At 33.0% G+C, this 12,092-nt stretch overlaps 1 protein-coding gene and 1 long non-coding RNA gene across 3 annotated transcripts in view; both read left to right on the forward strand.

The window, feature by feature from the left end:
- LOC126741985 (sorting nexin-29) overlaps positions 1-7,240 on the forward strand; it is a 48,548-nt gene extending 41,308 nt beyond the window's left edge. For both annotated transcript variants that reach the window (XM_050448495.1, XM_050448496.1), the window contains exon 14: positions 7,179-7,240. In XM_050448495.1, the coding sequence (XP_050304452.1) occupies positions 7,179-7,213 (35 nt within the window). In that variant the 3' untranslated portion in view covers positions 7,214-7,240. The remainder of the gene's footprint in view (positions 1-7,178) is intronic.
- Positions 7,241-10,608: 3,368 nt separating this feature from the next.
- Positions 10,609-11,869, forward strand: LOC126742401 (uncharacterized). The gene is made up of 3 exons (XR_007662552.1): positions 10,609-11,336; positions 11,392-11,680; positions 11,737-11,869. It is a non-coding gene; the product is annotated as an uncharacterized LOC126742401 (long non-coding RNA).
- The last annotated feature ends 223 nt before the right edge of the window (positions 11,870-12,092 follow it).

Consider the following 12,092-nt stretch of genomic DNA (forward strand, 5'->3'; position numbering starts at 1 on the left):
GGTACCACATTTCCAAATATACGATATTTCTTAATTATCCGTGACACGGTGTTCTTAGGAACGTTTAGTCTTTGAGCAGTATTACGCTGCCTAACACCCTGATTGTAAAAATCTAAAATTCTTTGGCGAATGTCGCTGGAATAGGCCTTGCCTTTTCCCATGGTAACACAAAATAAAATAAATAAAAAGAACCCACTTGCATACTGGTGTGTCAAAGACTGCTTGTAAAATACATCTTAACATATGTACATTATTTTACCATTACAGTATAACAACTCTGATTCTAGAACTTTAATATTAAAGTTTTTAAAAATTGCATACAGCTTCTCCTAAATTTGGTTCTAAGGGTGACTACTTTCAACATTCTGTAGCTTAAAAGTCCAAGGAGTTTAGGACGTAGCTTTATTTGAACTTTTCTTCTTAAAATTACCTAAGGATTAACACCCTTAAGAATCAGCAACTTATTCTGTAACACTCTGTATAAGTATATTGTAAAAGAAGGAGAAAACGTAATGCGGTATTATTTGATATAGTATGTATTTCTACAGTATAGTATGAATTTTATACTACTTATTTGTATAATTTATCTTAAACCTGCTTCATAATTTTTTTATCTACTTAAATTAAGTGATGTAAATTATTAGTGAATTTTATAAAAACCCTAAGAGCCAAGGATATAAGTTAATCAGATTTAATTATTTCTGTTAAATTTGTCGAGTAAAGGTTTTTTTGAAATAGAATCGAATATCCACTCTTTCTTCTGTATTTTTCCTTATCTTTTGATAATTTCCGCTACTGTAAAATTTAATCTTTTTTTTTCTGTATTTGTATGTTTTAACACGTTCGCTGCCAACCTTTTTTTTAACAACACTCTAAAAGACCGAAGAATTTTTTTTTAAACATTCAAGAAAGCCGTTTTAAAATGATTTTGTATAATTTTACCTGTCACTTACACAGATTTGTGACATTGACAGTGACATGATCCCATGAGGCAAGGGTTGCGTCATCGGCTTGGCGCAAAAAATTTACCTCTGAAAAGCCGATGTGTTAACGTGCGTCATGGTTACTTAAAAAAAATATTTATATTTTTTGCAATTTTTTTATTATAAGATTGACATATAAGCACTTACTAATATAAAACAAAATACAGAAATGATAAAAAATAATAACTAATATAAAAAACACCAAATACTTATTTTTTTAAATTTATTTACCATTGTGAAAATTTTTAAAAACTCCTTTAAAGTCTCCTAAGCAAAGTCCAGGGCTATCTGGGTAGGTTGGACAGTAAAATACCGTATCTTTTCTAATTTTGTGAACGTAACACATTCTGCATCTTTTTCTAATTTGCTTTCCATTTCCATTTTTCTGGAATTTCAAAAGAAGATGTTCACTGGCAACATTGCTTTTAGGTATAGTTACTTGCTTATTGGTTTCATTTGCTTCAGAAAGAAGTTGTTTTACAAGAGTGTGTCGAAAATCATAATAATCGAGTTTTCCTTTAGAAGAATATCTATTATACAATAGAAAACTATTGAATGTGGCAATTGACAAAAAGTGGACAAACAACTTCTTATACCATCTTAGAGTTTTTCTTTCGGAACAATAATAAGACAGCATTAATTTGGTCTTGACGGTCTATTTCCGACATATTTTTATTATATTCTATTATTGCCTTAGGTTTTAGTTTTCTTTCACCTCTTCTATTTTCAACATATTCCAAATTACCGCCAAACTCCGTTGAAATAAACAAAACTTCTCTTTTATCTAGCCACTTTCCAATCACTATATTTTCAGAACATTTTGTTAGTACTTCCCCCTTCTTGAGCTTTGCCTCAACTACATCTTTGGGATTTTCTTTCCTATCTTTCCTTAGTGTTCCAGTGACATAGGTCTTGCATTGTAATAGTTCTTTGGCAAGGGTATAACTATTATAAAAATTGTCAAGAAACACACTATGCCCCTTGTCTAAATAGTTTTGCATCAATGCCAATACAACATTTGTAGCATGTCCTTTCCCATATCATCTTCTGCACCAGTGTATACTCTTATATATATCTCTATAACTTTCAAAACTAGCCCGTTGGGTTCGCTCAGGATATATAATTTCATTTCATACTTGTGTCTCTTGTTTTTTAATATACTGGCGAAACCGCAATCGTCCTCGCCACGACACCATTGACTCGTCCCGGGATAAATTTTTACCAGGATAATAAATTTCATCCATTTTGTTATTTAGAAAATTGGAATATATCTTATTTTATGCAAACGATCCGCAAATTCAGCTTCTCCTCTATTGGGGTTTTTTGAAAAATGCAAAAAACGCATTATGATCAAAAATCTATTTCGGCTCATATAGTGTGTAAAAAAAGGCAAGTTGTAAAGCTGATCTGTCTTCCAATAGTCCTGGGTTCTCTTTATTTGAATGTGACCCATATGAAGCAGCAAAGCAAAGAAAATTTTGAGTTCGCAAACCGTAAGTGGTTTCCAAGTCGTAATTCGGGATTTTTTACTAGTTTTTTCACTTAGAAAAAATTCTTCCGCATATCGATTCGTCCGAAAATAATAAATTAAAAAATCCATAAACAGAGTCGTCTAATACATCTACTTGTAGGCCAGAATTATCTAAGAATGGATTTTTTTTCAAGCAAAGTGTGTCAATCCAACCAATAGTCGGCAAATTATCGTCGCTTTGTACTGGAGCAGGAGAGGCAGGCAGTTGAAAATTTTCCTCGTCCGGCCCTGAACTTTCGTCACTACTGGAAGGCTCATATTCACTGCCACTATCCATGAATGGTTCTTCCTCACTTTCTGAATCGTTAGCGTACTGCAGCAGTTCATCATACCTTAGAAGTCTCCTTCTTTCCCAATCACTACGTAATTTTTTCGGGCCCGAAGGCCCCGGAATATTACTGTCTATTTAAAATTATAATTGCACTGGACGCAAATGTCTCGTCATCGGCTTTTGATGGGAGAAGGCCGGTGTTAAGCTAAAATTGCTACTTATTGGATATAAGAAGCTATTTCTCCTACATATTGCTAAAGTTAAAGATATTCTTGTGTTCGTGTTTATTCAGAAAATTTTTAATTCTTGTTGTAGAAGTGGTGTCTAATATTTTTTGTTATTATCACGTTACTTCCTGGTTCGTTGACCATCATGAGCATATACTCATACATATTCATACAATGTATGTCCTGTATAAATACCAATATTTTCGTTAAAATAATAAAATATCTTTCAATTTTTCTCAGCATTTATTAAAATGCTTTAAAAAAATCACTGCTATAGGCGGTTACCTCCATTTCAACAAAAAGTGAACGACTTTCAAGTATAGCAGGATAAAAATTCAAAAATATTCTAAGGTTTAAGGACTTTTAAGAAGCGTCTTAACAGGTATACAACGTGCCCAAGATAAGGAGGGCCAGTACAGGGATCTCAGTAACAATGAGAGATAAAAAGCTAGTTAAATGGGAAGAATTTGGAAGAAATTAACGAGATATTGCTGTTTTATGTATTTCACTTCGTAAAGGATCTCTATGTCCTTCTTCATTATGTCCGCTCGAAATGCATTTTCAGGATCCGAGTCTACACCATACAAAATAAACTGGGAATACGTAACATTTTAGCATCCGAGTTTTCAGGTCCCGGCTCAAATCTCGACTAGAGATCAGCTTGTTGATTTTCATAAAGCATGCACAAACATTATTACTGCAAAAATTTCTGACTGATAGTACATTGAACAGTTGACACTTCACAGGTAGTCATAACCTCCTAACTCTTTCCATCTTTTCGCTCACTGCATACCTCCTAATATATGCCTTGGTTTCAGTTTTAACCCAGATAGCCCTGAAACTCTTAACGTTTGTTTTTTATTATATACTTTTGTAAATCTACTTATTGGGTTAAAATAAACATATTTTTCTAGGAAAATTTTTTAGTTTCGCTTTTAGGTTTTTCTGTAAAAGCCGTCGGCTTAAACATACGGTAGCAATATAAGGTACTAAAACTCAGTTATTCTTATAAACTTATAAAACTTTATTTAGAAACAAGATTTTTTTTTAACCAATAATAATAGATCAGTTTTTAGTATGGTAACTTAAAAAACACATTTTTGGATGAATTGCAACATCACACGTCTGCTTGTTTGTGGCAAAATGCGCAGCGGGTTTGCTTTTCCTGATAATTCACAAGATGATCCATCCGATCATATCTGGACTCATAATGCAGGTATTTGCCTGGTTTAGATGGCCCCCGTTTTGTTTCTTTCTTATATGTTTCTAATTATCCCGCAGCAATACACCTCCTAAACTGCAAATGGTCCATTTTCCCGCCAGAATGTTTATGAAGTTGCCATGCGTTTTGTTCTGCCATATCCAAAGCATGTGAAAAGAAGCAAAAATACCACTTCTTTCCTCTGATTCCTACGCGGTAATGGCTTATATTTTGGTCAGCCCTATCAACACCGCCCATGTTTTCGTTGTATTTTTTGATCAAACATGGCTGCTCAACATGTATTATTTTGTTTTCATTCTGAGAGAAGCGTTTGACTTGCTGTGTCGGAAAAGGAGATGTTAAATTTGAGGCGATTGTAACAACACTATTGTCATTCCATTTACATACAATATTATTTTGGTTGTCTAAAAGATAATCAAAACTACCACGGGATTTTTTCTTGAACATACTGGATTTTTCAAGAGGGCAATCTGATAGTCTGTTTTCTCGCAGAGTTCCTGTACATATATGAGCCCCCTGGAGGTCAGCTCAGCCAACAGACTTAATGACATAAAAAAATTGTCACAAAAGATATGGAAAGGAGCTTTTTCACATTGAGACTGAATAATATCAGCAAACTGAAGTACAACACTAGCGCCTAAGCCAAGAGGACAATATTTTTCAGAAATAATAGTTGTGGATCCTTGATACGGCTCAAACCATTTAATGTACCCCTTTTTAGTTGTTTCCACCCATACCTTATAACCCCAACGAATGGGCTTTCCTCGGATGAACTGTTTTGATCCATGACCGCCGTAACAGTGTACCATCGACTCGTCCACCCTATGGCACTCTTCAAGGGGTGCAAATGACTGAAATTTCTGATTCAGAGTAGAAAACAAAGGCCTCAGTTTCGAAAACTTATCGGTATTTTTAAGATTGTTGCTATCATTCAGTTGAAAATTCTGCATTATAAAACTAAAGCGATCTCGAGAAATCTTTTACCAATACATGGACCGTCGAGGAAATGAGTTGTATCCAGACAGCAGTAAAACACCAACGAAACATTTTATTTCACTGGAATGTATATCACCTTGGCGATTATGCTGAATAGCATACAAATTGGAATATTTTACAACCAAGTCAATAATTTCGTCATCTATAAACTGAAAAAATAGTTCTAAAGGAGATATTCTGGAAAATCTTGGTTGATATCACCTTTTTTCCAAGAGTAATTTGGTTTTGAGGTCGATAATTTTGGTCGTTTTTTTCGTAAGAAAGGTAGACAAAGGTAGGTCATCGTCGCTATCAAAATCACTCTCAACTGTAGTTTGGTTAAATCCCTTGTTTTCAAATATTACCTCAACTTCAGTCATCAGCTGACTTCCAGGGAGGATGTTTATATCCACTTCATTTTCGTCGCCGGAATCTTCATCAGTGTTATATTCAACTGGCGGTAGAACGGCAATAGCATCAGGAATCAACTCATCGTCATCAAGGTTTTCAATTTCTGCCATGAGTTCATGAAGTTTTAAGGGCCACTTCCAATAACTGCAAATATAAGGAAAAACATCGAATAATACCGGATTTTCCTACTGTCCGTTAAAACGGACATCGGTATTTGAGGTTATATTTTTGCCGATGAGATGAAAATGTTTAACTTATTTGTTTACAAGTATAAAGATTGATGTTTTCCAAAATTACTTATTCGCAAGATGGAAAAATAATATGAATATTTTATCAGTATATTTACTTATAATTATCCATTGTTTACAAGAAACTAAGCACTTGTTATTCCAAACACTTTCTCGCATACAGAACTCTCCCTTTAAAAGGTTAGAAAACAAAATTTCGCTAAAACACGCGTTTCTAACAACGAATAACCCAACGCCATCTAACGCGGAGTGACAAGGTTTCAAATCTGCAGCGAACTATTAGGTGATTGTTATAACGGACGGTAGGGGTATCTGGGTTAATGACCATCCTATATTTGGTCTTCTTAACATTGAGAGAGGTTAAAAATTAGTGATGAAGAAAAAATCCTTGTATGAACGTTCGCTGTATTTTCATCTATTGTGTTCTAGTTTTTGTGTTCCAGTGCATCTGTTAGATACTTGTATCTCATTTTATTAAAACCGGTATTAAAGTAAATAAAATAGGTGTTTTTGTTGATATCAAAACACCATCATATATACTCAATACCATCCCATCACTATATGGAGAAATGAGAACAATACAAATTTTTGTAGGAGTCCAAGACGTTCAATGATTAGAGTTTATAAAAATTACTATATTATGTAAACTTTTTTTTCTTTGTATTTATTCATGTCAGAATTTTTATGTTTAATTGTACTAAGTAAACAAAAATTTTCTTTTAGCTTTTCTTAGAGCTGCATAAAAACATTTCATATCATACAACAATAAAGTTTTATTTGACTTTGTCTACACTCCTTGGCTCTTAGGGTTTCCAAATAATACAAAAAAATAAAAGATTGGGATTGATTATTATGTATTTATAATTTTAGGATGTCACATTTCTAAACCGATCCCAATTCAAAGTAGTTTAGAAAAAAAATAATTTGTAATTTTATTTATAATATTTTTCCACGAAACTTTACTTTAAACTCAATTTATATAGATCGATATTTAATTTTTAAGAATATTTAATGTAAACACAACATCGCGAGTCCTAACGTTGAGATTTAACCTATTGTGATAACAGATTTTACTTTCCATTACTAATTTCATTTTACATTGTGCAAACCTCTTCAGGTCTTTCCCATTTATAGTTTATAGATAATAATATTTTATATATTTTCAGTTAAAAACATAATATTAAAACCACTCATTATTATATTGCCTCAAATAGTGACAATGACAGCATTGTTCTTAGTTTATTATACAATCTGTTTTTTTTTTACTCGAATCAAGTTTTATTTTTCCCTAATCTATAATTTTTTTCTAGAATTGTTTTATGTACATGATTACATTTTCGAATAAATGATTTTCCACAAGACAAATTTTACCTGGTCTATTGTAAAATGTTTACACTTTTTGTGTGTTTTGTTTGGGTATGTATAGATACTATTAGTTTGTTTAAATGTCCTACTATTAAAAATTAAAATATATTTGTTTATATAAGTTATATTACTTTAAAGTTTGAATTCGTAAAATTCACTCATAAAAAAAATGTCACGCCACCCACAGTGTATTACTGGGGGTGACATCACTTGTTAGTTAAACGATTTTTGTGGTGCGAGCATCAAACGTGAACGCTTAGTTTATTATATTCATTTTATATATTTACTTTATTATATTATATATATTCACCTAATAAGCATTATGTACCGACACATTTATAAGAACGCCAGGTTACATTTTTGTTTAGTCCCTCCCACAAGTAGTTGTAAATTATCCAAGATCATTTTGTTCTTATTTTATGAACAGAAACGTTACAGAATACTTGCTAGGATTTAATTTCAAATTATTGCTTGACGAGCAAGTTGAAACACATGACAAGTCTTCATTTATCTATTAAAACATTACAACCCCCCAATGCATCATCAGCTTTAAAAGAATAATAAATTTGCTTATCATCCGCAAAGCCCTGAATACTGCAATATTTAACAACCTTATAAATGTCTGCTAAGTACATTAGAAATAAGATAGGACCCAAGACGGATCATTGAGGTACACCAGAACTTATATAAGAGCTGTTTGACTGAGCTTGATTTTTTTAATAACACCAGCTGCTTTCTTTCAGAAAGATAACATCTAAAGAAGTTAAGTGAATTATTATCGAATCCATAATAGGTCAAAAAGCTGCTAAAAGCAGTGTCTAACGTATAGAAAGCTTTAAAAAAGTCAAGCAAGACGAGCGCTGTGGTATCACACCTATCCAAAGCCTCAATGATTTCTTGAGTAACTTTTAACAAGCCAGATGTAGTACTGGGCTGCTTTCGGGAGACTGGCCCTGCAGAATTATGTTATTTGTGATAAAGGAATCATAAATCTCTGGTTTTTCTAAAATTTTTGAAATTACTGGAATAATGTATATAGGTCTAAGGTCGCAGTAGTCCTTTGGACTACTGATTTCAGCTAAAGGCATTATAAAAGAAGTGAGACTGAATTTCAAGAGGTAGATGTTGTTACAAATACTTTGTCACAACCGAGATCTTTAAGGGAGCAAACTAAATCTTTTACCTATCAAACTAAACACTTTACCGAACTTTTTTGGGCTTCAAATTCTGCACGCGATTTTTCTACAGGTCAACAGAAACCTTCAACTCAGTATCCTGGAGCTATATCAACACAGCAAAGCAAATATTTTGTTGGGCTTCGGTTACCAAGTTCTGCACACGCTGTTTCTAAAAAAGAGAACAACTTTGACCATTTTGAAAATTATATAGCTTCTCTTTTACAGACTCTTCCTATTGCACAGGCTATAATGTTGCAACAAGGAATGATTAGCCGTGCACTAAATGACCAGTTAAAAATTAAAAATTTAAACTTACAACGCACTCATGGTACCCTATTTTAAAATATTATTTTTGCTATAAGTATAAAGCAAATACAGTATTATTGTTCCCAGAATTTTATTTTCTATTGAAATACCTAATAATATACCAAGTGTTCCATTTAAAATAAGAATGTTAGTGTCTGTCTCTTCCGATTAAACTGGAAGTGACGAAAAAGAACTGAATAGGTATATCAAAAGATTCTCCTATAACAATTCCATCGATATACAGGATATACCAAATTTCATTTGTTTATCTTAATGAGTAAATCGGACGCCTTCTAATTGGAACTCGAAGGGGATGCTGTGCTTCCCGTTTTCCTTCAATCTATTGCCACTCGAAATATTTTTCTGCTATACTGCCTCTATTCAGGATATTTTGCAGCATATTCACTTAACAGGGTGATTGATGGTACCTTAGACGTTTACGGAGAACGGAAAATAGAATTTTTCTGAAAATTTTTGCTAGCTTTGAAACTTTGTTATTTTAAATGGAATAGCCTGTATATTATTTTATTTTCTGTTCCGCTATCACTTTATGATTGTTTTTGTATAAGGTTACTTATTTAGTGGTTTTCGAGAAATAATTATTTTCTTTATTGACCAAAACAGCTCCAAATAAATTGTTATTACTACGGCACTGGAACGCGCAGAAAATTGAAATTATGAGCGTAATTTACTGAAGTATTGTACCGGGTGGCGTAAATAGAAAAGCTACTTCAATACCTCCCCCAGGTGGTGACCAAATAGACTAGGATTTTCCGGTCTATACGCGGCGTATTATTCTGTAAATGCTGCTTTAGTACGGCAAGTGTTTCTTTAGAGATTATCTTTACATTGTTTATATTACAATAAATCAAGCGGCTCGGTATTCGGTTGTTTATGAACAAAAAGTAATTTAACAATATAACTACAATAAAATGGAAGAAACTATTAAAACGTTACTTAGTGCAATCTTAACAGACTATCGAATTGTAAAAATGGATGGTCAGTGTCGAAAGTTTTACTATGTCGTTTCAATGCAAGTTGAGTGGTGAAAACTATAATGAAAAATGTGACAAGTTTATACAGGCTTTTTCCAATAAAACAGCAAGGAATTGGGTTGTTGAAAAATGCATTCGTGAGGGCCAACGGTTTCGTAAAAGGTATTTATGGCAGAGAAGCGTAATTACAATTGCCATGCAAATATCAGCATAAAATTTTTTTAAAACACACGTAACACTTTAAAAAAATTTAAATTACTTAGAGAAGGATTACACGTTTTAATAGATATACTGCGAAAGAGATGTGAGTAGCGCGATTAAAATTTTAAAGAAGAAGCAGGCCAATCTTTCGGAAGGCGAAATATATACAAAAGAAGATCCGACTATTGTCGTTATTATCACGTCTATTATGAGAAGATTGTTTGCAGGTGGATTTGCGAATGAAATATTATTTATAGATTCCAGCTCATCATGTGATCAGAGCAATACAAGTGTGTCCTTTTTTTTCGTTCCCACCAAGGTAGGCGCGGCACCAGTTGCAGTAGCCTTTCACACAAGTCAAAGTGAAATAAACTATTTATTGGCTTTTAATGCCGTGAAGAAAGCATTAGAAAAAAATACTAAATTATTATTTTCGCCTCCAGCTATAATGATGCTCTTAAAATGGTATTTCCAAATAGTACTTTATTACTGTGTATTTTCCACGTAACTCAGACGCTTTGGTGGTGGCTCTGGTTAAAAGACAACAACATCCCAAAAGATAATCGAAAATTAATAATGAACTTGTTTCGCAACATTTTGTTTTCCATTACCGAAGAAAGTGCTAATGATTGTTTTATAAGGATATAAATACCAACCCCAAACTAATGAAGCATTTAAGAGATTTATGGGAGAGGTGCGAAGAATGGGCGTTAGCTTTTCGTCGATTTACGATAAATAGAGGCCACAATACGAATAATTATTGTGAGGCTTCTATACAAATTTTTAAAGATATCGTCCTTCAGAGGTGTAAAGCCTTCAACATGTGTGCTTCGGCAGATTTTGTGCTTAAGACATTCGAGATATATCACAGAAAAGGGCTGCTACATTTTGCTAATTCAAGATCTCGAAAAATGATACTGGACTATCAGAAATTTTTTGAGAGATCCAAAAATATAACAGATGTTACACAGGTTGATAAAAAACATTTAAAGTTCAGAGCGAACAAACATTAGAGTACTACATAATTGATAGTGAAATTGGATTTTGCACTTGTCCAAGTGGAAGTGGTGGCCGCTTCTGCAAACACCTACTAGCAGTTGAAAATAAGTACGGTATTATGTTCAAATCTTCCCTGCTGCTAACTAAAAATGACCGCCAACAGCTTGCATATCTGGCTCTAGGAAAAGAAACTCCTTTGTCGTTCTTTGAAGACATCAACGCACCTGTGCATGAAGGATCATCAAATGAACACATATTTGATCATACTACTTCTCAGCAAGCGGAGTTAGGAGCATCATCACAGTTTAACATGCCCATTGACCAAATAGGTCTTGAAGTAGTCCACAAAATAAATGATGAGTTTACACGCATTGGTCTAGTTTTACAAAAGGATGCAAATACGAGCCATATACCACAGTTACAGGTAACAATTTTAAGTCACCTGATTATCAATTTTTAAATAGTATTTCTTTGTATAGAAATTTTCCGCTATACTAGAAACTCTACAGACGCCATCACAGATCATGTCATTTGTGTGTCACAAAACAACCGGTAGGAGATCAAGAAAAATTAAAGTACAACCAACCTCTATTTCACGCCGAAAAGCTAGAGGTATTTCAGGAGGAAGAATTCAAGCTGGACGTCCTACGAAATTAGAACTTCAGGGCACAAAAAAACTGCCCCATAATATAGCATTTAATATTGAGAATAATTTGCAGTGTGCCAAAAAAACATTAATAAACGATGCAAATAGAACCACACTTTCAAGTAAGAATAACGTCACTTAATTACTAATTATTACTAAATAAAAATTATATTTACAGTAATTTGTCATAGAAGAACCTACAACAACATCACGCCGAAGAGCTAAAGAAACCTATTTTAGTCAAAGCATCAGAAAATTAAGCAACCCATAATAATATGGCTTTTAATATTATCAATTACTTACAGTATGACAGCAAATATTAATAAAATAATTAAATGTTTTTTTTAACCCAATTTTTTACACTTACAAGAACTACGTGGTTCAGTGTTTTGTTTATTTATTTAGAATTTATAAGCCTATTGTAAATTTTAAACTAAACTATTCTAAATTTTTGTACACAAGAAAATGCGGGCTGTACTAAACTAGTATTTCCGTATGATAGGGCAGCAAAATAGAGAGTAATACTAGTCCAAT

This window comes from Anthonomus grandis, chromosome 11, assembly GCF_022605725.1.
Source record: "Anthonomus grandis grandis chromosome 11, icAntGran1.3, whole genome shotgun sequence".
Classification (NCBI taxonomy): domain Eukaryota; kingdom Metazoa; phylum Arthropoda; class Insecta; order Coleoptera; family Curculionidae; genus Anthonomus; species Anthonomus grandis.